Raw genomic sequence first — 25,336 nt, 5'->3', positions numbered from 1 at the left:
AGGGGAGCTGCGTAGAACTCTACCTTCATATGGTTGTCTGCTTGAATAAAGAAACCAACGTAGAATAATAAAGTCTGAAATGAGTGCATTGGCTGGGCTTAATCGTGACTTGGGGAGAGGGATGACACTTTAAAAAAAAATATAATCTTGCATTTCCCAGGAAATTCCAGGCAGTCTGGATGTCCCTTCCTGTTATTCGCACAACAACCCTTTGAGGTAGGCTGATTCGAATGGCCATATAAGTAAGCCGCTTGATTCGATGCCCTCCGCTTCTTTCACTGATAGCGGGAGTCAGTATTATCCCCAAGCAGGTCGAAACTTCGAGAATAACTTTATTTTCACATTGCAACCCGTTTTTGAGACCTCCTGGCCAGCGAAATCAACGGGGAAGCCAAATCCTCTTAAACAACCCCATTAGTAACTTACGAACTGCAGTGATTCCCTTCGCCAAGAAAAGTTTGTAAAATGGAATAAAACTCACTTTTAACAAAACGTCTCTTTTGACCACGGAAATTCGGGTCTCTTTAACCACGGAAAGTCGAGGGTGAACTGGATTGCCTTTTTGCTAGGCAGAGGTCACGGGACTGGGATACAGCCCAGGAAATTCGCTTGAAATCCCACGTGGAGTAACTCACAGGATGCTCATCCGTTCCCCGTTCCCGCTACCGACATTTCCTGAAAAGCTCTCCAGCTGTTCTGGTTTTCCCACAGTCCATAGGTCAGCGAAGGAGCTGAGGCCACCTCCGTTGGCTAATTCTGGACGGGAAATGTTTCCCTTAAAGCAGCGTTTCTCAACCTTGGTGACTTTAAGTCCTGTGGACTTCAACTCCCAGAATCCCCCAGCCAGCACAGCTGTGCTGGCTGGGGGATTCTGGGAGCTGAAGTCCACAGGACTTAAAGTCGCCAAGGTTGAGAAACGCTGTGTCAGGCCTGCAATTATATTCCTTTTAGAATTTTGGCTTGCCACACTTTCTCTTATTTCATTATGCTGTTTCATTAGTATAGTTGATGGGAGGGGGGAATAGACCCGAGTAGGATTGTGGAATGTATTGTTGTCATTCTTTATTAGAAGCTCAAGGTCATCTTTTGTCTCCGCACTTTTACACCTGACCGGAAGCAGCTGCGTGGAAGAAGAAGATTGGACCATGTTGATGGATTGTGGGTGTGGGACAAGATGATGAACTTTTAACTGAGTGGGATTCTGATGTCATTTCCAGAATTGGGATTCCACAGCAATGTGCTAAGATGTCTGCTTTATTAAATTGGAACTTTAAGGATCGTTTTGCCTTGGACTCTGATTTAATCTACTGATACTTGGAACGCTGACACACTGCCTTAAAGGCTTCTTGGTCCCAAGGAGGGAACCTGATTTTCTATCGCCAGTAGAACTCCTGGGAAGGCAGCGTCCATGAGTGGCTGGAGTTGCCAGCGAGGGTTACAGGCGGTGTGTGTGTGTGTGTGTGTCACAGAGGTGGGTTCCTGCCAGTTCTAACCTCTTCTATAGAAGAGGTTCCACAAATCTACGGTGTGGTTTAGAACCGTTCCAGCTCCCTCCCCCCCCGCTCATCCTCACATCATCAAGATGAAGAGCGAGAGGAGGAATTCTGGGAGTTGAAGTCCACAAGTCTTAAAGCTATCAAGTTTGAACACCCCTGGGGTATTTTTCCTAAAGGGTTAGGGGTGCAAGGGTCTTGTAACTTGACAGCTTTAAGACTTGCACACTTCAATGCCAGAGTTCGTCAGCCAACATGACTGGAGGAGGAATTCTGGGAGTTGAAGTCCACAAGTCTTAAAGCTGTCAAGTTTGAACACCCCTGGAGTTTTTTCTTCTAAAGGGTTAGGGTGCAAGAAGGGTCTTGTAACTTGACAGCTTTAAAACTTGCGTGCTCAAAATGCCAGAGTTTCTGTGCCAACATTTTGGTTGCTAAGCAAGGGCGTTGTTAAGTGAGTTTCACCACATTTTACAAGTTGGCCACGCCCACCCAGTCACATGACTGCCAAAGCCATGCCCACACGGTCACATGGCCGGCAAGCCACTCCCACAAAGCAGGCCACACCTACAGAAGAGCTTCTAAAAAAATTTGAAACCCACCACCGGTGTGTCAAAAAGCTCCAGACAATGATTAAAATAGCAATAGTATTTATATACCGCTTCACAGTGCTTTCACAGCCCTCTCTAAGCGGTTTACAGAGTCAGCCTGTTTGCCCCCCATCAATCTGGGTCCTCATTTTACCAACCTCGGAAGGACGGAAGGCTGAGTCGACCTTGAGCCTGGTGAGATTCGAACTGCCGAATGGCGGGCAGCTGGTGATCAGCAGAAGTCTCTAACCACTGCGCCACTGATGCACACCCAACGCACGTGCATTGCGTTCTGTTTTGGTCAACACAATTTTAAAAAGATGTTGAGACCCTGGGAAAAAAGCAAAGAAGAAGAGTCTTAATAGAATACGATCACTTAAACATGAGTTTGTAGTGCAGCCCAAAAAACGAATATAATCCTAGATTGCATAGAATCAAAAAAGACAATGAGAATTAAGATACATAAATGAGATATTTTATTAACTTAAAATAACTTAAGTAACAATCTAAATATACAATACACAAAGACTAAGTAACAAATGAGATAAGAAATGTATTAGAGGTGAGAATTCACCTACAAGTAATATCAATAGACTACAGTGTTGAAAAAAACTTGGATGATCTGATAGGAAAATCCGTATATTTTTACCTGCATAGAATTTAGTAACCTAGTTTTATACTAGGCAAGGTCAGATGAACTATGTATACATATGTATGATTTTTCCCCGTTTGCGCTGTAAATATGTAATGAGTTCTATTTCTTTCTTTTTCTTTTTTTGTATTTGTAAATCTTGCCTTTTTTTATAACCTTCAATAAAAAAATTTAAAATAAATAAATTAATTAATTAAATTCCATGTTGTTGGATCAAGTCTGTCACGATGTTTCTGGATCTTAAGTTTGTCTTGTGGGGGGTGTTGGCTATTCCTGCCAGCTTAGTGTCATCGGCGAATTTGACGAGTCCCCCTTCTATTCCTTCATCTGAGCCACTGATGAAGATTATAATGAAGACCTGTGTGGTACCCCACTGATTGCTCCCCTCCATGTGGATGTGGTACCATTAACCAAGGCTGTCTTAATGCATGTGCCTGATGGATAGAGGCCCATACTAATCTGTGCAATGTTAACTCTTCAATGCACCTTGTATCATATCCAATACAGCAGCATATTTATTACATTTTGCTGCATTTTTAAATGAATACTAACATGCAAAATATGAGCCAGCCGTGTGCAGCAGCTGCCAAAAAAGCCAACACAGTTCTAGGCTGCATCAACAGAGGGGATGGAATCAAGATCACGTGAAGGGTTAATACCACTTTACAAAGCCTTGGTAAGGCCACACTTGGAATATTTGCATCAGTTTTGGTCGCCACGATGTAGAAAAGATCTTGAGACTCTGGAAAGAGTGCAGAGAAGAGCAACAAGGATGATTAGGGGACTGGAGACTAAAACATATGAAGAATGGTTGCAGGAACTGGGTATGTCTAGCTTAATGGAAAGAAGGACTAGGGGAGACATGATAGCAGTCTAACAATATCTCAGGGGTTGCCACAAAGAAGGGGGAGTCAAACTATTCTCCAAGGCACCTAAGCAATGGGTGGAAATTAATCAAGGAGAGAAGCAACTTAGAACTAAGGAGAAATTTCCTGACAGTGAGAACAATTAACCAGTGGAACTACTTGCCCCCAGAAGTTGTGAATGCTCCAGCACTGGAAGTGTTTAAGAAGATGTTGGATAACCATTCGTCTGAAGTGGTGTAGGGTTTCCTGCCTAGGCAGGGGGTTGGACTAGAAGACCCCCAAGGTCCCTTCCAACTCTATTCTATTCCATTAAATATATGTTTAGTTTTATCAACCATTTACATTTTTATTCCTGTGAGTTGTCGTAGGGGCCCCAGTACACGGCTTTGCCGGAGGGCCATAACGCTGTTAAGACGGCCCTGACCTTAAAGACTACTCATTGAGTATGCTTTGTCAGCCAGTTACAAATCCATCTGATGAGAATGCTCTCAGGTGTAGGAAGTTATCACCCAGCCCTCTCCCAGAAAAATGAAATATTGAAAAGGCAGAATATTTCTCTGGATGTGAAAAGGAAGAAACATGCTTTAAAAGACAGAATAGCTCCCTGTAGCTTCCTGCCCACCCCCAACTTTGTTAATGGGCCATTAAGAAGGCCAGGCTAGTCCACTTTACATAATAAAGACTTCTCCACTTCAGCTACTGGAAAGCATGATAATATTGGCCCCCAACTGACCACATGGCATCTGAGAACTCACCAAACCTGGATTCAAAACGCAAAAATCCCATCGCAGCAGCCCCCAAAGGCGAGTGTTTTAGGACTACAAATCCCATCGCAGCAGCCCCAATGGTCAGTGTCTTAAGACTCCAAATCCCATCGCAGCAGCCCCCAATGGTCAGTGTCTTAAGACTCCAAATCCCATCGCAGCAGCCCCCAAAGTCCAGTGTCTTAGGACTCCAAATCCCATCGCAGCAGCCCCCAATGGCCAGTGTTTTAGGACTCCCAAATCCCATCGCAACAGCCCCCCCAATGGTCAATGTCTTAGGACTCCAAATCCCATCGCAGCAGCCCCCCCAATGGTCAGTGTTTTAGGACTCCAAGTCCCATCCCCGCCCCCGCCCGTCCCCGCCAGCGCAGCCCCTGGCGCAATCGGGCTGCAATCGGCGGCCGTCCCTGCTGCAATCCGCGCCGCCCGCCGCATCAGCCGGCCGAGGAGGAGCCGGAGGCGGAGGGAAGGCGGCGCTGCCAGCCGGCCAACCCGCCGCGGCCGGGGTTACATCATCCCCGCGGCTCGGGCAGGAGCTGCGGTGGCGGCGGCGGCGGCGGTGGGCTCAGACAAAGCCGCTCCGCGGGGTCGGTCGCAACGGCGAGGATGGCCCCCAGCCGCCGCTGAAGACCCCCGGCCCCACCTCTGCCAGGGGTTCGCTCCTCGGGGTCGCGAAGGAAGGCAGGGCAAGCAGCCCACCCACTGCTGCGGCGCGAAGGTAGGGGCGGCAGGCGAGGGGAAAGCGGGGTGGGGGTCTTGGAATAGCTGTGGTGCTGATGTGGGGGGGGGGCAGGGGGCAAAGAACAACGCGTTGCCCCCCTCCAAGCAGCGGGCGAGGGGGCTTTCTCCCAATTCTTCCTCTGCCCGGTGCTTTATCTGCGAAGGGCTCCCTCCCCCACCCCAGAGAGCCCTCTGTCCATGCTCAGAGGCCCCCTGTTCATTCAGCCGCCTTTCCCCCCCCATCGCATCGAAGCAGACCCTTTTCTCAGTCTCACAGAATTGCAGGTTAACAGGGTTTTTGGGGTGGTGGTGGTGAGAAACGCAAATGGGGAGGGGGGAGAAATGAGGAGTGGGGAGGAGAATGGGAGGGGGCTCGGTTTCAAAATCCCCCTTGCAAAAAAAAAAATCTTTCCTCCCTCGGCTGTTTTCCCCAGGTAGAGGCGCCACAGGTGCATTGAGAGGAGCGGGGACTACAGGCCCCATAATCCTGAGTCAGCCTGGGTTTTGTGGTCTGGGAGGTTGGCAGGTTGGTGTGTGTGGGGGGGGAGAAGGGGCTAAACTACCTCCTGGCACAAAATGGTTCAGTGGGGACGGAAGAATTGGGAGTCGCTGATTCAGCCCCAGTGCATTGCTCACCAACGTCCCATCGCCCATGAATGGCCATGAAGGAGTCACCCTGGTATGCGCTTGGCACATGGGAAGTGGGCAAAGGCCATGCCAAGCTGGGATCTGGCACTTTCGGGGCACCCTAGAGCAGTGTTTCCCAACCTTGGTGACTTTAAGTCCTGTGGACTTCAACTCCCAGAATTCCCCAGCCAGCTATGCTATGCTGGCTGGGGAATTCTGGGAGTTGAAGTCCACAGGACTTAAAGTCACCAAGGTTGGGAAACACTGCCCTAGAGAAGGATTTCACCCGTTTTGCAACCTTGAAATAAACCCCACGAAATGATTCGCTAATAACGCCGTTACAGGTAGTCCTCGACTTACGACGGCAATGGAGCCCCCCCAAATGTCTGTTGCTAAGCGAGACGGTTACGTTAGCTTTGCCCCACTCTACGACTTTTCTTGCCACGGTTATTAAGCGGATCGATGCCGAGGCGAAGTTAGTAACACGGTCGTTAAGTGGATGGATGCCGATGTGAAGTTAGTAACACTGTCATTAAGTGGATCACTGCCGATGTGAAGTTAGTAACAATGTCATTAAGTGAATCACTGCTAATGTGAGGTTAATAACACGGCTGTTAAGTGGGATCAATGCCGATGCGAACACGGTTGTTAAGTGGATCGATGCCGAGGCAAAGTTAGTAACATGGTCGTTAAGTGGATCGATGCCGATGCGAAGTTAGTAACACTGTCATTAAGTGGATCGATGCCGATGCGAAGTTAGTAACACTGTCATTAAGTGGATCACTGCTGATGCGACGTTAATAACACGGCTGTTAAGTGGGATCAATGCCGATGCGAAGTTAGTAACACGGTCATTAAGTGGATCGCTGATGTGAAAGTTAGTAACACTGTCATTAAGTGGATCACTGCTGATGTGAGGTTAATAACACGGCTGTTAAGTGGGATCAGTGCCGGTGCGAAGTTAGTACCACGGTCATTAAGTGGATCGCTGCCGATGCGAAGTTAGTAAGACGGTTGTTAAATGGATCACTGCCGAGGCGAAGTTAGTAACCCAACCGTTAAGTGAATCAGTCTTCCCCACTGACTTGGCTTGTCAGGAGGTCGCAAAAAGAGGATCACGTGAGCGCTGCAACCGTCGTAAATACGAGGCAGTTCCAAGCGTTTGGACTTCGATCCCGTGACCGGGGAGATGCTGCAGTGGTCACAAGTGTGGAAAATGGCCATAAGTCAGGTTTTTTCCCCCCACTGCCGTTGCAATTTCAGACAGACATTAAATGAACTGTCGTACGGTTAGAGTGGATGGAGGGAGGAGTAGAAGGAAAGATAGGAAGGAGAGGAGAAAGGAGGAATAGGAGAAAGGGAAGGCAGAGGAAGAATGGGAGGGAATGTAAGAGTAGGAAAGAGGGGAGGAATGGGAAGAAGAGGGGAAGGGTAAAGGGAGGAAGGGGAAGGAGAGAAGGGAAAGGAGAGGAGGAAGGAAGGAAGGAGAGAAGAAAGAGAAGAAAGGGGGGTAGGAAGGAGGGAAGCAAGGAGGGAAGGAAGGAGAGAAGGAGAGAAGAAAGGAGGGAAGGAAGGAGGGAAGGAAGAAGAGAAGAAAGGAGGGAAGGAAGGAGGGAAGGAAGGGGGAAAGGAAGGAGAGAAGGAGAAAAGAAAGGGAGGGAAGGAAGGAGGGAGGGAATGTAGGAGAGAAGGAAGGGGGGAAGGAAGGAGGAAAGGAAGGGGGAAAGGAAGGAGAGAAGGAGAAAAGAAAGGAGGGAAGGAAGGAAGGAAGGAGGGAATGTAGGAGAGAAGGAAGGGGGGAAGGAAGGAGGAAAGAAGGGGAAAGGAAGGAGAGAAGGAGAAAAGAAAGGAGGGAAGGAAGGAGGGAAGGAGAGAGGGAGGGAGGAAGGAAGGGGAGTAGGAGAGAAGAAACGAGGAAGGAAAGAGGGAGGGAGGGAAGAAGAAGTAGGACCTTGTAGGATAAGATGGATCTTCAAGTATATTGTCAACAGTAGGGAAAAATTGTTATAAATACATATTATTGATAACAGTTATGAGATTATATAATTGTGAATGTATATATGAAATTGATAAAATAAAATAAAATAAAAATAAAATAAATGAACTGTTGTAAAGGGAGGAGTAGCTATGTTTAGATTATGCGCAGTAAAATAAGGCAGGGGGACAATGTTGCATCTCACACTGCTGGTTGTTGTTTTTTTTTGTCGGTGATCACCTGTGGGGTGAGAAGGAACTTTGCCACAGGTGAGCAAAGGTGAGCTGCTTTGCCAGCCTCTTGCAACATGCCCCGGATGACTCACTCACCTGCGTGCGGGGAGGGCGAATGGCACCTGAGTTGGCATCTTTCAATGGGAAAACCCCTTGGTCCTCTCTGACTTCGTTGGGGTTTTTACAGATGTTTCATTACCCAAATTAAGTCCCAAACCAGGTAGGATGATGTCCCCTAAAGCACCTGAAAGCAAAACAAGAAGCAATGGGTGGAAACTAATCCAGGAGAGAAGGAATTGAGGAGAAACTTCCTAACAGGGGGAGGGGGACAATCGATCCGCGGAACCGCTTGCCACCAGAAGTTGCGGGTGCTTCCATCCCTGGAGGTTTAAAGAAGAGACCGGACAGCCACTTGTCTGAATTGTTATAGAGCAGTGTTTCTCAACCTTGGCTACTTGAAGATGTCCGGACTTCAACTCCCAGAATTCCCCAGCCAGCGAATGCTGGCTGGGGAATTCTGGGAGTTGAAGTCCGGACATCTTCAAGTTGCCAAGGTTGAGAAACACTGTAATATAGAGGATATTATAGGGGGTTGGACTAGAGGACCTCCAAGGTCCCTTCCGATTCTGCTATTCTGTGATTCTATGTTCACACATGTACTTCAGGCTCCACCGATTGAGGGCCAGAGGTGGTTATGGCAAAACGGGGGGGGGGGAAAGCGGCGGCTTTAAGGGTCCTCGGTCAGAGCGTTTTCCCCCCGTATAACTTCGAAAGAATGGAGCCATTGTTCGGGAAATCCAGATTGGGATTGGAGGCGAGGGAACTGCCTTGCGTACGGTCTCCTGAGTCAACGAGGAGTAACTTGCTCTGTCTTTACATCAGCCGCTGCGGCTGCAACGCTGACAGCCCCGTGGCACAACCTCCCAGCTGTTGTGTGACTTTGGACACCCTTCTCCTTCTCCTCCTCCTCCTCCTCCTCCTCCTCCTCCTCCTCCTCCTCTTCCTCCTCCCTGCAAACCCCACTCCCTTCCATACCAATGACGTTCCCTAGCTGGGTCATGAAATATCTGCAAGAAAATAACCAAGCTCAGAGAGCACCAAAGACGACTCCTCCTTTTCTTCCTCCTCCTGTTCCTCCTCCTTTTCTTCCTCCTCCTTTTCTTCCTCCTCCTTTTCTTCCTCCTTTTCTTCTTCCTCCTTTTCTTCCTCCTCCTCACCACAAACCCCATTCTCTTTCACTCAGCACTACTGATGATATTCTCTAGTTCAGGGGTTAGCAACTTGCGGCTCCGGAGCCGCATATGTGGCTCTCTCTCTTCCCTCTGCTGCGGCTCCCTGTCGCCGGTCGGCTCCACAAGGGACAGGGCTTTCGGTTAGGGCAGGTGGAGGAAAAAGGATGCCGCGCTAGGAGGAGACTCTATGGTGGGGGAAACCGGACTTCCGGTCGGCTTCAGAATTGAACCGGGGGGAGGGGGGCTTCTGGTGAGGACCTTTGCGGGTCTTTTGAGTGTTTAAGGTTGCCGCCCCCTAGATTGGATAATAAAATGTTTGCAAGAAAATTCCCAAGCTCAGAGACCCCACAGTCATTGTCATTGCCGTCCTCCTCCGCTCTGCAAATCCCACTCCCTTCTAGCACTGATGATGTTACCTAGTTGGGTCATAAAATGTCTGCATGAAAACCACCCAGCTCAGGGGGCACCGAGGACCCCACAGTCCTCCTCCTTTCTCCTCTTCCTCCTCTACTCCACACACCCCACTCCCTTCTAGCACTGATGATGTTCCCTAGTTGGGTCATGAAACGCCTGCAAGAAAACCACCAAGCTCAGAGGGCACCAAGGACCCCACATTCATTGTCGTCGTCGTCGTCGTCGTCGTCGTCCTCCTCCTCCTCCTCCTCCTCCTCCTCCTCCTCCTCCTCCTCCTCTTCCTCTCTGCAAACCCCACTCTCTTTCACGATGATGCTGTTACCTAGATGGGTCATGGAACGTCTGCAAGAAAGCAACCCATCTCCAATTACAATCCCAAGGGGCCAGGCACAGAACAAGGAAAGGGATCTGAATCCTTGCCAGCCATGGCTTTTATTGACCTAAAATGCCTCGAGCTGCCCTTAATCCTTTCCTCTCCCCTGTGCAATTTGCAGATGAGCCTCTTAGTGCCAAGCCCCGGCGCAGAGGCCCACGTGGCGAAAAGGCGGCTGTGCTGTGAGAAAGCGTCAAAAGCCGGAGGCTCGGCAACCAAGCGCCCGCGCGTGGACAAGCTTCCGGGGCCGTCCCCCTGCCTCCAGCCCCTGCCTCAGGGCCCTCCTGCCGCGGATCGGGGTTTGACCATCACTCGGATCGGCCCTTACGTCCTTCTGGAGCCCACAGAAGGTGGGCGCACCTACAGGGCTGTAAACAGACACACCGAAGCGGAACTGACTTGCAAGGTAATGAGGCGGTGGGTCTAGGCTAGGGGGGGGGTCTCCAACCTTGGCAACTTTAAGCCTGGCGGACTTCAACTCCCAGAATTCCCCAGCCAACATAGAGAAAACTGGATCCCCTCGTGGGGTGGCTGTCGGAAAGAGAATACAGGTAGTCCTCAATTTATAGCAGTTTGTTTATACATTTCAGCAAAGGAGGAGAAAATGATAGTCACCCCTATCCATAGGTAATAGGCAATGTAAGGCTAGATATTAATCATTAGCAAACGTCTCGGCCCTTCGACTGTTACTATCCTCAAAGAGTTATTATCTTCATGCAAAGAAAGGTCTCAGTTTTGTTGCCATACAAATTTTTGGTAAAGCGTACTCTGTCATCTCTCTCTCTCTTTTTCTAATCTATCTAATCTAATTTGTCTGTCTGCCTGTCTGTCTATCTACTATCCATAATCTCTCTCTCAACCATCCATCTATCCATCCATCTCTACCTACCTACCTACCTACTCTATTTGTCTATATCTTATTTGCCTATCATCTAATATCTATCTATCTATCTATCTATCTATCTATCTATCTATCTATCTATCTATCTATCTATCTATCATCCACCTACCCACCTACCCACCTACCCACCTACCCACCTACCCACCTACCCACCCACCTACCTACCTACCTACCTACCTTATCTATCTATCTATCTATCTATCTATCTATCTATCTATCTATCTATCTATCTATCCATCCATCCATCCATCCATCCATCCATCCATCCATCTATCTATCATCTCTGTCTGTCTAATATCCATCCATCCATCTGTCTGTCTGTCCGACCATCCATCTACTATCTATCATATCTCTCTCCTCCATCTACCTACCTACCAACCAATACCTACTTACACTATTTATCCATATCTTGTCTGTGTCTATCTCTCTATTTAATCTCCCTCTCTCTCTATCCATCCATCTACTATCTATCATCTCTCTCCTCCATCTACCTACATACCTACCAGTACCTACCTACACTATTTATCTATATCCTGCCTGTCTGTCTCTGTCTGTCTGTCTGTCTGTCTGTCTGTCTGTCTGTCTGTCTGTCTGTCTGTCTGTCTGTCTGTCTATCTATCTATCTATCTATCTATCTATCTATCTATCTATCTATCTATCTAATCTCTTTCATCCATCCATACACCTACCTACCTACTCTATTTGTCTATATCCTGTCTGTCAGTCTGTCTGTCTATTTGTCTGTCTGTGTCTATCATCTTTCTCTTCTCTTTTCTCTCCTTCTTCCTCCCTCCCTCTCTCTCTCTCTCTCTCTCTCTCTCTCTCTCATCAATCAAATTTATAGGCCGCCCGTCTTACCCCCAGATAATTCTGCCACCTGACCTTGTCTCTCACCTCATTCTCTTCCCTTCCAGGTTTATCCGGCGAAGAGCTACCCCGAAGTGATGGTGCCGTACGCTGCTCTCCCCTCGCACCCCAGCATTGCCCGGCTGGCCGAGGTCATCGTGGGAGACCAGAATGTTTACGTCTTTTTTGAGCCCGGGAAGGACAATATGCACGACCTGGTGAGGCGGCGCAAGCGTCTGCCAGAGTCAGAGGCGATCGCTCTCTTCCGACAAATGGCCGAAGCTGTCGCCCACTGCCACCAGCACGGCATCGTCCTCCGAGACATCAAACTGAGGAAGTTCGTCTTCGCGGATCGAGAACGGTGAGAATCGAAAAGACCAGCCGATTTCCCCAGAACAACATAAAAAAGTTGCTGCAGAAAAATCCTGGATTTCAGTTCATTTGACATTATAAAATTAAATTGTAATTGCAGTGAGGTGTCCAATTAACACACCTCCCTTTTAGCGTATTTCAGGCTAATTGTCAGGAAAGGGTGATGCAGTGGCCTAGAGGTGGAGTTCTTCCCTCAGAATCAGGAGGCTGTGAGTTCAATCCTAGGTAGAGGCAGACATTTCTCTCTCTGGGCACAATGAGAATATATCTGCTGAAGTAAAACTCCGCAATGTCAACAGGAAGGGCATCTGGCCAGTAAACTAGCTCCATTCAGTTGCCCAGGCTGCACCCCGCAAGGGATTATGAGGTCGTTAAAAGAAGATAAAGTCTAATTGTCAGGGAATTACGCAGTCAGAGACATTGACCCAAACTTGTAGTTTTATATAAATAAATCTATTTTACATTTAGATTTATAGCAGCCAAGAGAGTCAGGAATCTCATGAGGTAAATCAAGTCATGAGGTAAATCAAATCATGAGGCAAATCAAATCATGAGGTAAATCAAGTCATGAGGTAAATCAAATCATGAGGTAAATCAAATCATGAGGTAAAGCACGTAGAAGAAAAAAGGTGTGTGTGTGGGGGAAGGGAAACCCCCCCTTTATGCTCGTGGCAACCAATCATAGCGTAGATTGCCTCATGCGTGAGCCAGCCCTCTGGAACCTCATGAGGCACCGTGTTTTTCGGAGTATCAGACGCATCAGCGAATAAGACGCACCAAAATTTTGAAGAGGAAAATTTTAAAAAAAAGTTTTTGCACTCGACAGACCTCCCAAAAGAGGTCCGTTTTTCACGAAGCATGCATAGCCTTTAGGAGGCTTGTAGAGTGCTCCTGGGGGTTGAGGGAGGGGCACAAATGAGCAAAAAACCGCCCATTTTTGGCTCATTTTTGCCCTTCCCAGCCCCCAGGAGCACTCTGGAAACCTCCTAAAGCAGTGTTTCTCAACCTTGGCAACTTGAAGATGTCCGGACTTCAACTCCCAGAATTCCCCAGCCAGCATTTGCTGGCTGGGGAATTCTGGGAGTTGAAGTCCGGACATCTTCAAGTTGCTAAGGTTGAGAAACACTGTCCTAAAGGCTATGCATGGCCATTTTTGCAAAGGGGGGGGGGGGGGGTGGGAGGCCAAAAATGCTGTATGTGGTGACCAAAATTGGTTGCAGAATATTCCAGGTGTGGCCTTACTAAGGCTTTATAAAGCGGTACTGATCCTTCACGTGATTTTGATTCTGTGCCCCTATTTAGGCAACCAAGGATCGCATCGGCCTTTTTGGCTGCCGCCATGCACGGCTGGCTCGTGTTTAAGGGATCGTCCGTTAAGACTCCAAATCCCTCTCCTGGTGACTGTTTTTGAGCCAGGTTTCGCCTAACCTGTCCTTCTACCTTTGGTTCTTCCAGGTCCAAGTTGCTGCTGGAGAACCTGGAAGATGCCCAGGTCCTATTGGGCACCGATGACGCCTTGACGGACAAGCATGGCTGCCCAGCTTATGTGGGTCCCGAAATCATCAGCTTCAAGGGCTCCTACTCTGGGAAAGCGGCTGATATCTGGAGCCTAGGGGTGGCCCTCTACACTCTGCTGGTGGGCTGCTATCCCTTCCAGGGCACCAAGCCCATCTCGTTGTTTGGCAAGATCTGTCGCGGACGTTTTACGGTTCCGGGCAACCTCTCGCCCAAGGCCCAGTGCCTTATCCGGTGCCTCTTGCGAAAGGATCCGGCGGAAAGGCTGACCGCCAGCGGAATCTTGCTCCATCCTTGGCTGGCTTCCAACCCAGGGCCCAAAGCGCTGGGGGTCAGCCCCCTCGGAGGGCAGGGACTGGACCAAGTGGTTCCTGAAATGAGGAGTTGCCGAAAGAATTCGGATAAACTGCGAGGAGGGGACAGTTGAAGTGGCCTTGAGGGGAAGAATGCAAGAATTCGGATAAATTGCGAGGAGAGGACAGTTGAAGTGGCCTTGAGGGGAAGAATGCGGAAGAAGGAAAGCCTCTGGCATTGAAAGCCATATCTCAGCCGCCTCGGAAGTGCCTTTTGTGGGGGGACAAACTACCTTTCACCTTTGCCCCTCCATGGGGCAGGGGTTGCTTTGTCCCAAAACATGGGGGGGGGAAGGGCTTCACCCCCCTCCCTTTGTCCTTTGCGTTCTCGCCTATGCCAAAGAAACCTAGGGGAGTTTTGTCGAGCACCAGCAAGCTCTTAAAGAGAGCTCTTTTGCACCTTTAATTCGGGATCTGTATTGCTGATTTGGACAAGGAACCTGCTGTGGAGTGATTGGCGGGAGAAAGAGATCTAGCATGGATGATGTTATGTAGTTTGGTAACGAGATGTCTGCAAGTAAAAAGCTAAGCTCAGAGAGCACAAAGGAAAGGACCCTGAAGTCTTTGTTATCGTCATTGTCCTCCTCCTCCTCCTCCTTCTCCCGGCAAGAAATCAGCCAAGCTCAGAGAGCACCAAGGACCCCCTAGTCCTCCCCTCCTTCTAGTTCTTTCTCCTCATCCCTCTTCCTCCTCCTCCTCCCCACTTTCTCCTTCTCCTCCCCACTTTCTCCTTCTCCTTTCTGCAAAGCCCTCTCCCTTCCCCTATTGATGATGTTACCTAGCTTGGTTATGAGATGTCTGCAAGGAAACAGCCAAGCTCAGAGAGCACCAAAGGACCCCCCCCCCCACAGTCCTCCTCTTTCTCGTCCCTTTAGCACTGTGTCAGAGGGTTCCAAATAGCATCCAAAAGTAAATCAGAGTCCGAGGCAAAGGTATTCCTCAACGTTCCCATTGATGAAGAGAGCCATGTTGGCACATCTGGGGAAACCCGAATCTGAAAGCTTCCCGGTTTTCCCACCCAGTTGAAAGTTCAAGATCTTGCCCCCCACACCAACAAGTCCATCCCGTGGTCCAGTCTCCCTCTGCCATGCTGGCAGTTCCACCCATCCAGTTCTGGTCAGGTACAGCAGTGCAGAGACAAAAGATGACCTTGGTTTTCTAGAAAGAATGTTGTTATGGCTGCATATCATCTAACTCCCTACAATCCCACTTTCCCACAATAGAAAATGCATAGCGGAATAATAGAAAGTGTGGCAGGCCAAAGACGCAAAAGGAAAGATGGCTGCAGGCCTGAGACACTGATATTATCGTGTTTAGTAATGAAGTCTGCACGAAAACTCAAGCTCATGAGGGCACCAAGCACCCCGCAGAAAGAGATCTGGTTGCAGACCCTGCTTTTTCCACCTCCCACAGCTGGATTTCATGGTCCACCATTTCCGGGGAAGGAATGGATGGGAAAGGATGTTGAGTGACAGACATTTCTGCAAAGCTAGGGATCGTTTTAGCAGTTAGCAGTTAGACTTCTATACCGCTTCATAGGGCTTTCAGCCCTCTCTAAGCGGTTTACAGAGTCAGCATATCGCCCCCAACAACAATCCGGGTCCTCATTTCACCCACCTCGGAAGAATGAGGCAAAACCCACTTAACAAATGTCTCACTTAGCGACAGATATTTGGGGCTCAATTGTGGTTGTAAGTCGAGGACCAATCACCTGTAAAAAAAAAACTGTTGCTTCTTAAGAGTGGTATTTTTCAACCTTAGCAACTTGTGTGAACTTCAACTCCCAGAACACTGGTAGTCCTTGACTTACAACCACTCCTATAGTGACGGTTCTAAGTGAAAAAAACCGACGTGCCATCGTTCCTCGCACTTACGACTGCCCCAGCATGGCCAGGATTGAAATTCGGGGCCGTTGGCCAACGTCACGTAATTGACGTTTGCGAACTTGTCACAAGCAAAGTCAGTGGGGGAACCTGGATTCTCTTAATGACCACACAATTCACTTAACAACCACACGATTCACTTAAAAACCGCAGTGATTTGCTTCGCTGTGCCTCCCCCCACCCTCCAATTAGAAAACCGGGTGAGATTCTCTTAACAAACCGCCTTGCTTAGCAATGGAAAAACTCCGTCCCACGATTGTGGTCGTAAAGTCGAGGACTACCCGTATGGATGGCAGAAAGGGTTTTTAATGGTTGCTACTCATCGACTCCACTGAAGAAAAACAGATTTGATCCGAGGAGAATTCCCAGTGGATCCTCAACAAGGTAAAGATTCCCGCACGAAGCCAATAAAACCCCTTTTATTTAATTTTCGGTGAAGTCCTCTCCAGCCAAATCCCAGCCCACAGTATTTCAAGATAGTTCACGGTTACCGACCTATACATATTAGTCTAGAGCAGCGGCCTCCAACCTTGGCTACTTTAAGACTTGTGGACTTCAACTCCCAGAATTCCTCAGCCAGCATGGCTGCTGTGGAATTCTGGGAGTTGTGGTCCACACATATTGCTCTATAGCAGGGGCCTCCAACCCTGGCCACTTTAAGACCTGTGGACTTCAACTCCCAGAATTCCTCAGCCAGCAACCTTGGCTACTTTAAGACTTGTGGACTTCAACTCCCAGAATTCCTCAGCCAGCATGGCTGCTGTGGAATTCTAGGAGTTGTAGTCTACACATATTGCTCTATAGTATCTAACCTTGGCTACTTTAAGACTTGTGGACTTCAACTCCCAGAATTCCTCAGCCAGCAACCTTGGCTACTTTAAGGCTTGTGGACTTCAACTCCCAGAATTCCTCAGCCAGCATGGCTGCTGTAGAATTCTGGAAGTTGTAGTCCACACATATTGCTCTATAGCAGGGGTATCTAACCTTGGCCATTTAAAAACCTGTGGACTTCAACTCCCAGAATTCCTCAGCCAGTAACCTTGGCTACTTTAAGACTTGTGGACTTCAGCTCCCAGAATTCCTCAGCCAGCATGGCTGCTGTGGAATTCTGGGAGTTGTGGTCCACACATATTGCTCTATAGGAGGGGTATCTAACCTTGGCCATTAAAAAACCCGTGGACTTCAATTCCCAGAATTCCTCAGCCAGTAACCTTGGCTACTTTAAGACTTGTGGACTTCAACTCCCAGAATTCCTCAGCCAGCATGGCTGCTGTGGAATTCTGGGAGTTGTAGTCCACGCATATTGCTCTATAGCAGGGCCCTCCAACCTTGGCCATTTTAAGACCTGTGGACTTCAACTCCCAGAATTCCTCAGCCAGCAACCTTGGCTACTTTAAGGCTTGTGGACTTCAGCTCCCAGAATTCCTCAGCCAGCATGGCTGCTGTGGAATTCTGGGAATTGTAGTCCACACATATTGCTCTATAGCAGGGGCCTCCAACCCTGGCCACTTTAAGCCCTGTGGACTTCAACTCCCAGAATTCCTCAGCCAGCAACCTTGGCTACTTTAAGACTTGTGGACTTCAACTCCCAGAATTCCTCAGCCAGTATGGCTGCTGTGGAATTCTGGGAATTGTAGTCCACACATATTGCTCTATAGCAGGGGTATCTAACCTTGGCCATTAAAAAACCCGTGGACTTCAATTCCCAGAATTCCTCAGCCAGCAACCTTGGCTACTTTAAGACTTGTGGACTTCAACTCCCAGAATTCCTCAGCCAGCATGGCTGCTGTGGAATTCTAGGAGTTGTAGTCCACACATATTGCTCTATAGCAGGGGCCTCCAACCCTGGCCACTTTAAGACCTGTGGACTTCAACTCCCAGAATTCCTCAGCCAGCAATCTTGGCTACTTTAAGACTTGTGGACTTCAAGCAAAGCTGGCTGAGGAATTCTGGGAGTTGAAGTCCACAAGTTTTAAAGTGGCCATGATTGGAGGCCCCTGCTCTATAGGGAATGTTGTAAAATATGCAAATATTTTGTGATAAAGGGAAAATATGCTGGATTTTTTTATCAGTAACATCAATCTAGGATGTCTATCTGATTTCAGATGTTAAACTTTTTTTCCTAGTGTTTTACACTAATCCCTTGGAGTTGGGTAGTACTCGACTTACAACAGTTTGTTTAGTGACAATTCAAAGTTACAACGGCATTGGAAAAAGTGACTTAATGACCATTTATCCCACTAATGAGCAGCCTCCCTCTGGTCACGTGATCAAAATCCAGACACTTGGAAACTGGCATGGACTTACGACAGTTGCAATGTCCTGGAGTCATACAATCCCCTTTGGCAACTTTCCGACAAGTCAAATCAATGGATTCGCTTAACAACAACAACTGCAATTGTGAGGTTGTTACTGTTCCCACAATCCTCCTTTTCCTCCTCCCCTTCCGGCTCTTTCTCCACCGCCCCCCCCTTTCTCCTACTCCTCCTGAGATGGAGGCAGGGACTGGTGATTTAAGTAAGGTTAAGTAGGTTTTATGGGAAATTGTTAGCAATACAATCGAAGAAGCAAATTTAAAAGACAAGAAGACCCATGTTCAATAGCCAGGGTGTTACAAAAACCATGTTTCGGGTATTACAAAGCCCATCCACAGCGGCTCTCAAGACCTCAGGGGGACAAGACCCAGCCTGTGATTCACTTAACAACTGTGGCAAAAAAATGGGTCGAAATGCACCAAACGACCGCCTTGCTTAGCGACGGAAATTGGGGGCTCCATCTCAGCCCTTAACTGGAGGACTCCCAGCCTCTCTTCCCTGTTGCCTCCTTGGGAAAAAAAAAGGCAGCCGCTCCCTCAAAGTGCAGCCCCCACCCTCACCCCCAATAGCAGCGGGAGAGGCTGAATCTGGATTGGGACGGGGGACCACCAGGTGATCCCGGAGGCTGAGATAGAGAAAGAAAATTTTTAAAAAACCAGCCCGGAAAAGCCGCTTCCCGGCTAATCCGGCTCTGCTCTGCTTCCGGGGATTTGGCCGTGAAGAAGGGGCGTCGCTCCGGACTGCTTGCGGGGTCGGTTACGGGAAGGAGGTGGGGGGGGGGGAGAGAGAGAGGGGGGGGAGAGAGAGACCCGGCCCCGTGACGTCACGGGGATTCCCTCTGCCCGGGCTCGGAGGCGGAAGGCGCGTGCTGAGCGCTGCCGCCGCCGCCGCCGCCGCCGCTGCTCCTCCTCTCCGTCGCTTGGCTTTCGATTTCGTGGGAGCGGCGGAGCGGTTTCCCTGCCGGGGCTGGAGGTCAGTCTTGCGGGACCCCACCCCACTTTGCCACCCCTCCTTCTTTGGAATCTCCCCCTCCCCGCCCGGGAAAAGGGGCTGGCGTCCCTCCCGTCCCATAGTGGAGCTTGCAACTTTTGCAGGTCGGGGCGGGAGGCCCAGGCCGCCTGGGGGGTGGGGGTGGGAGGGAGGGAGGGCTGGATTTTCTGCTCCCCTCCCCCAGTTTTGTGTCCCCCCCGTCTCTTCCCCCCCTCCCCAAAGGGGGCCTGACTGGCCGGCCCCGCTGGCTTCCTGCGGTCCTAGGTGTGTGTGTCTCTGTGTGTATTTGTGTGTGTGTGTGTGTGTGTGTGTTTTGTGTGTGTCTATGTATGCATGTGTGTGTGTGTGTTTTGTGTGTGTCTATGCGTGTGTGTCGTGTGTTTTGTGTGTGTGTATGTATGCGTGTGTGTGTTTGTGTTTTGTGTGTGTCTATGTATGCGTCTGTGTCTGTGTGTGTTTTGTATGTGTGTGTGTGTTTTGTGTGTGTCTATGTATGCGTGTGTGTGTGTTTTGTGTGTATTTGTGTTTTGTGTGTGTCTATGTATGCGTGTGTGTTTTGTTTGTTTTGTGTGTGTATGTATGCGTGTGTGTCTGTGTGTTTTGTATGTTTGTGTTTTGTGTGTGTCTATGTATGTGTGTGTGTGTGTTTTGTGTGTTTGTGTTTGTGTGTGTCTATGTATGCGTGTGTGTCTCTGTGTTTTGTTTGTGTTTTGTGTGTGTCTATATATGCGTGTGTGTGTGTTTTGTGTGTTTTGTGTTTTGTGTGTGTCTATGTATGCGTGTGTGTCTGTGTGTGTGTTTTGTATGTGTGTGTGTGTTTTGTGTGTGTCTATGTGTTTTGTGTGTGTCTATGTATGCGTGTGTGCTTGTGTTTTGTGTGTGTGTGTGTGCGCGTGCCTTGCAAGGGGCCTGGCAGTGCTAGTCCCTCTCTGGCATGCACCCCCCCTCTCTACCCCACCCCCACGCCCCTAGGCAGACAGGGGGCTAGACCCCTCTGGGGGTCTTCTGGGCTCTGGCCTGCAAGAGAAGGGCTGGAAGGGGTGGGTGGGGGTGGGTGGGACTGATGAACTTCAACCTTAAAGGGGAAGGGTCCATCCATCCTCCTCTCCCTTTGCCCAGGACCTCCAAGTCCACAACGCCCCCCCCCCCTTTAACCCTACCAGTTGCAAACTCCCTAGCTACAGTTTGTATTGTTGCTTTCAAGTGTCTGGTCCTCATGGAATTCCCGTCACCTCATTTCCCACCCTCCACCAGGAAAAGCAGAGGTGTGTCCAGTTTTAAGGGGAGCCTGTTCCTCCTCCTCCTTATAGGTGGGATTTTTGCCCTGCTGTAATGGTGGGAGGGGCTGCAGACAGTTGGAGGGGGGGGTGTCCCCAGCCCTCCGTGGGGCCCTGTGTGATGGCCACTGAGCCTCAATTTGGATGAGAATTTATATCTTCAGGACTCTGTAATTCCTGGCTTTTGCAAAGTTTCCAGGTGCCAAATAGATGCAGGTTTAACTCTCTTGTTGCTGTTAGTTGCGAAGTTGTGTCCGACCCATCACAACCCACAATTCACAGTTCCCTGAGGGTGTTTGGTGTCTCAGTTGTGTCCCTTCTGTACGTTCCCGTGGTTCGCCCATGAGGCCAATGTTGAGAAAAGACAGGACACGAACTTTCTCGAGATGGAGCGACCCAGATTGGGGTCTGAGAGCCCCTTTTATTAAGATAGGACAAAGGCAGGAAGAGCAATAGCACGTGGTTAAAAACAGCCTGTAAAAGTACAATTTCTAATCTACTGCTCAGTCTATATATGGTCAAATCCTGGACGTCAATGGTAGGCACATCTCAGAATGTTATGTTATGCCCTATCAGGATGTTATGGCGTTCTAGGAGTTTGTTTTCTCCTGTGTGATTCAGCGTGGCTCTGCATGCCCTAGTATGAACAGGGCCATGGGGGACACACACCTACACAAGGAACTATATTACAACACCCTTCCACTCACAAATTTCTCCTGTTGCCTAAATAATCCATGTTGCTTTGACTTTAGTGGCAAAGCATCATTTGTTGTTGTTAGCTGCGAAGTGTGTCTGACCCATGAACCACATTCCTCCACGCCTTCCTGTCCTCTCCCATCCTCTGGAGTCCATTGAAGCTCACGCCGGCTGCTTCAGTGACTCCATCCAGCCACTTCCTTCTCTGCCATCCCCTTCTTCTTCTTTTGCCCTCCATCGTTCCCAGCATGAGGCTCTTTTCCACAGAGTCCTTCTTCCTTCTCATTAGGTGGCCAAAGTCTTTTGAGTTTCCTCTTCAGGATCCGGCCTTCTAAAGAGCAGCCAGGGTGGATCTCCTCTAGGACTGACCGGTTGGATGGCCTTGCAGTCCAAGGGACTCAATGCAGGAGTCTCCTCCAGCACCAGAGTCCAAAGGCCTCCATTCTTTGGTGTTCAACTTTCCTTATGGTCCAACCTTCACAGCCATCCATTGCAACTGGGAAAACCATAAGCCTTTTTTTTAAAAAAAGTTTTTTATTTTTATTTTTAATCTCTCACATACAGTTACAGGTATCCATTCACATACGTGGTTACAATTCTTATTTATATTTATCACTTTTACGTATTTGTTTTTCCATATAAAAAGCTAAAAGATACTTTCTGGGTTGTTTTGTTTACCATCCCATAAACCTACTTTGTGTTATCACTACCCCACTTTTCCTTTCTTTTCTCCCTCCCTCCCTTCTCTACCTCCTTCCTTCTCTCCTCTCCCTTCCCTTCTTCCTTGCCTCTCCCCTGCTCTCTTCTTCCCCCTCCTGCCCTCTCTCCTTCTCTTTCTATCCCTTCCAGCCTTCCTCTCCTCCTCTCTTCCTTCCTTCCCTCTCCTTCCCTCTCTTCTCCTCTCCTCTCTCTTCCTCTTGGCCCTCCTGCCCTCTCTCCTTCTCTTTCTATCCCTTCTTCCTCTCCTTTCCTCTTTCTCTTTCTCTCTCCTTTCCTCTCTTTCTCTCCTCCCTCTTCCTTTTCCCCTCCTGCCCTCCCTCCTTCTCTTTCTATCCCTTTTCTCCTTCCTCTCCTTTCCTCTTTCCTCTTTCTCTCTCCTTTCCTCTCTTCTCTCTTCCTCTCTTCCTCTTCCCCTCCTATCCTCTCTCCTCTTTCTATCCCTTCCAGCCTTCCTCTCCTTTCCTCTTCCTTCCTTCCCTCCCCTTCCCTCTCTTTCTCTCCTCTCTTCCTCTTCCCCTCCTGCCCTCTCTCCTTCTCTTTCTATTCCTTCCTCCTTTCCTTTCATCTTTCTCTCTTCTTTCCTCTCTTCTCTCTCCTCTCTTCCTCTTCCCCTCCTGCCCTCCTTCTCTTTCTATCCCTTCCAGCCTTCCTTTCCTTTCCTCTTCCTTCCTTCCCTCCCCTTCCCTCTCTTCTCTCTTCCTCTTCCCCTCCCTGCCCTCTCTCCTTCTCTCTATCCCTTCTCTCCTTCCTCTCCTTTCCTCTTTCATCTTTCTCTCTTCTTTCCTCTCTTCTCTCTTCCTCTCTTCCTCTTCCCCTCCTACCCTCTCTCCTCTTTCTATCCCTTCCAGCTTTCCTTCCTTTCCTCTTCCTTCCTTCCCTCCCCTTCCCTCTCTTCTCCTCTCCTCCTCTCCTCCTCTCTTCCTCTTCCCCTTCCCCCTCCTGCCTTCTCCTTCTCTTTCTATCCCTTCTCTCCTTCCTCTCCTTTCCTCTTTCTTCTTTCTCTCTCCTTTCCTCTCTTCTCTCCTCCTCTCTTCCTCTTCCCCTCCAATTTTATAATCATTTCCATTTCCCTTTTCTTCACTATCACACCCTAATTATTCCTTATCTGTGTCTCCACAGCCCTTGACCTGGGATGGCAGCCAATGCCATGGGTGCCACCTGTGGCCTCTCTATGGGCGTGTGAGCCCTCACCCCACCTCAGCTTCACCGCACATGCGTGCACTGCCTGCCGGCCAGCTGATTTTTGGGTCTCTGCCACATTCGGGAGACGTGCGCTGGGGGGAGCGTTTTTGGTCTCAGGAGGCTTCAGAGAGGCCTACTAGGCCCAAAATGGGCCGAGCGGAGTCGATGCCCCCCCCCAGTGGCCCATTTTTGGTCTCAGGAGGCTTCAGAGAGGCCTGCTAGGCCCAAAAGTGGGAGGGGGGAGTGTGCGGTGTTCTCCCCCCCTCTTTGTGGCCTGTTTTGGTCTTGGGAGGCCTGCTAGGCCCAAAATGGGGCATGGAGGGGGTCGCGTGCAAATGCATGGGGGGGGGGGGAAGAGAGAAGGAAGTGCTGGGGTCACGCGTTCATGCGTGTATTTAGATACAATAAGGTACAATAGCAGAGTTGGAAGGGGCCTTGGAGGTCTTCTAGTCCAACCCCTGCCTAGGCAGGAAACCCTATACGTTTCAGACAAATGGCTATCCAACATCTTCTTAAAGACTTCCAGTGTTGGGGCATTCACAACTTCTGGAGGCAACTTCTGTTCCACTGATTAATTGTTCTAACTGTCAGGAAATTCCTCCTCAGTTCTAAGTTGCTTCTCTCCTTGATTAGTTTCCAACCCATTGCCTCTTGTTCTACCCTCAGGTGCCTTGGAGAATAGCTTGACTCCCTCTTCTTTGGGGCAACCCCTGAGATATTGGAAGATGCTATGTCTCCCTGGTTCCTTCTTTTCATTAAACTAGACATCCCCAGTTCCTGCAACCGTTCTTCATATGTTTTAGCCTCCAGTCCCTAATCCTCTTTCTTGGTCTTCTCTGCACTCTTTCTAGAGTCTCCACTTCTTTTCTACATTGTGGCGACCAAAACTGAATGCAAATATTCCAAGTGTGGCCTTCCCCAAGGCCTTAATAAAGTGGTATTAAGACTTCACGGGATCTTGATTCTCTCCCTCTGTTGATGCAGCCTAGAACTGTGTTGGCTTTTTTGGCAGCTGCTGCACACGGCTGGCTCCTATTTAAATGGTTGTCCACCAGGACTCCAAGATCCCCTTCGCAGTTGCTCCTGTTGAGCAAGGTACCACCTATACTGTACCTGTGCATTTCGTTTTTCTTGCCCAAATGTAGAACTTTACTCTTACAGGTAGTCTTTGACTTACAAAAGTCCATTTAGCAATGGTTCGAAGTTACGACGGCACTGAAAAAAAATGCCTTAGGGTCGTTTCTCACACTTACGACCTTTTCCCCATCCCCATGGTCACCTGATTTACATTTGGGTGCTTGGCAACTGGTTCATACGTTACGACGGTCACCATGTCCTGGGCAGTGTGTGTGTGTGTGTGTGTGTGTGTGTGTGTGAGGGTGATCCCTTTTGACGACTTTCCGACCAACAAAGTCGAGGGGGAAGCTGGATTCACTTAACAACCGGGTTACTCCTTTAAGAACGGCAGTGATTTGCTTAAGGAAGGGGGCGAGAAACGCCGTGAAATGGGGCAAAACTCGCTTAACAAAGGTCTCTCCTTTCTTAGCAACGTAAGTGGATTGTACGTTGTACATCGAGGACTGCTTGTATTACTTTATTAATTAGGTTGATGATTTTTAGTTTTTGCCAGCTGGGTGCTCTTAGTCCGATAAGTGCATTGGAGTAGATTTCTGCTTCTTCAGTTGATACGAAGAGTTTTTTTTAGGTGGCTGGAGTTTTCCCAACTTTCATTCCATTTTATTCTGTTTTTAATTTCTTTCGGTGACTTTTCAACAGAGTCCACAGTGACTTGTGGGCACATAGACAAATGAACTATGAAGCAGCTTGCTGCTCCCTGAGCTTGGTGGGTTTCTTGGCTTTCCTTCCTTCCTTCCTTCCTTCCTTCCTTCCTTCCTTCCTTCCTTCCTTCCTTCCTTCCTTCCTTCCTTCCTTCCTTCCTTCCTTCCTTCCTTCCTTCCCCCCTTCCCCTTCCCCTTTCCCCTTCCCCTTCCTTCCTTCCTTCCTTCCTTCTTTCTTTCTTTCTCTCTCCTTCCTTCCTTCCTTTGTTTCTCTCTCTCTTTCTGTTTCTGTTTCTCTCCAATTGATTGAGTCATCCTTTCATTCACTGCTAATCTAAAAACACAATTCATGGTAGCTCACAACAACAATAAAATCCAGAACTAACCCCCCCCCCCCATGCCCCCAGCCTTCTTTGGGGAATAATTCAGCCCTTTTTGGGCTTTCCTTCCTTCCTTCCTTCCTTCCTTCCTTCCTTCCTTCCTTCCTTCCTTCCTTCCTTCCTTCCTTCCTTTCTTTCCTTCCTTCCTTCCTTCCTTCCCCCCTTCCCCCCTTCCCCTTCCTTCCTTCCTTC

The 25,336-nt window shown here is 49.0% G+C and overlaps 2 protein-coding genes across 2 annotated transcripts in view; one reads left to right on the top strand and one right to left on the bottom strand.

Annotated features, from left to right (window-relative positions):
• The window catches only part of CUNH20orf96 (chromosome unknown C20orf96 homolog), a 117,135-nt gene that overhangs the window by 73,278 nt on the left and 18,521 nt on the right, over nucleotides 1-25,336 (bottom strand). The gene's annotated exons all lie outside the window — the stretch shown is intronic.
• Nucleotides 4,930-14,470, top strand: LOC106555597 (tribbles homolog 3). Its single transcript, XM_087720654.1, has 4 exons — nucleotides 4,930-5,080; nucleotides 10,058-10,342; nucleotides 11,752-12,044; nucleotides 13,511-14,470. Exons 2-4 carry the CDS (start codon nucleotides 10,058-10,060, stop codon nucleotides 13,995-13,997), a joined length of 1,065 nt encoding a protein of 354 aa, XP_087576780.1. The 5' UTR covers nucleotides 4,930-5,080; the 3' UTR covers nucleotides 13,998-14,470.

This window comes from Thamnophis sirtalis, unplaced genomic scaffold (assembly GCF_051295495.1).
Source record: "Thamnophis sirtalis isolate CommonGarterSnake01/CBP01778 unplaced genomic scaffold, rThaSir2_p1.2 scaffold_7, whole genome shotgun sequence".
Lineage (NCBI taxonomy): Eukaryota > Metazoa > Chordata > Lepidosauria > Squamata > Natricidae > Thamnophis > Thamnophis sirtalis.
This window is presented reverse-complemented; position numbering and strand designations above follow the sequence as displayed.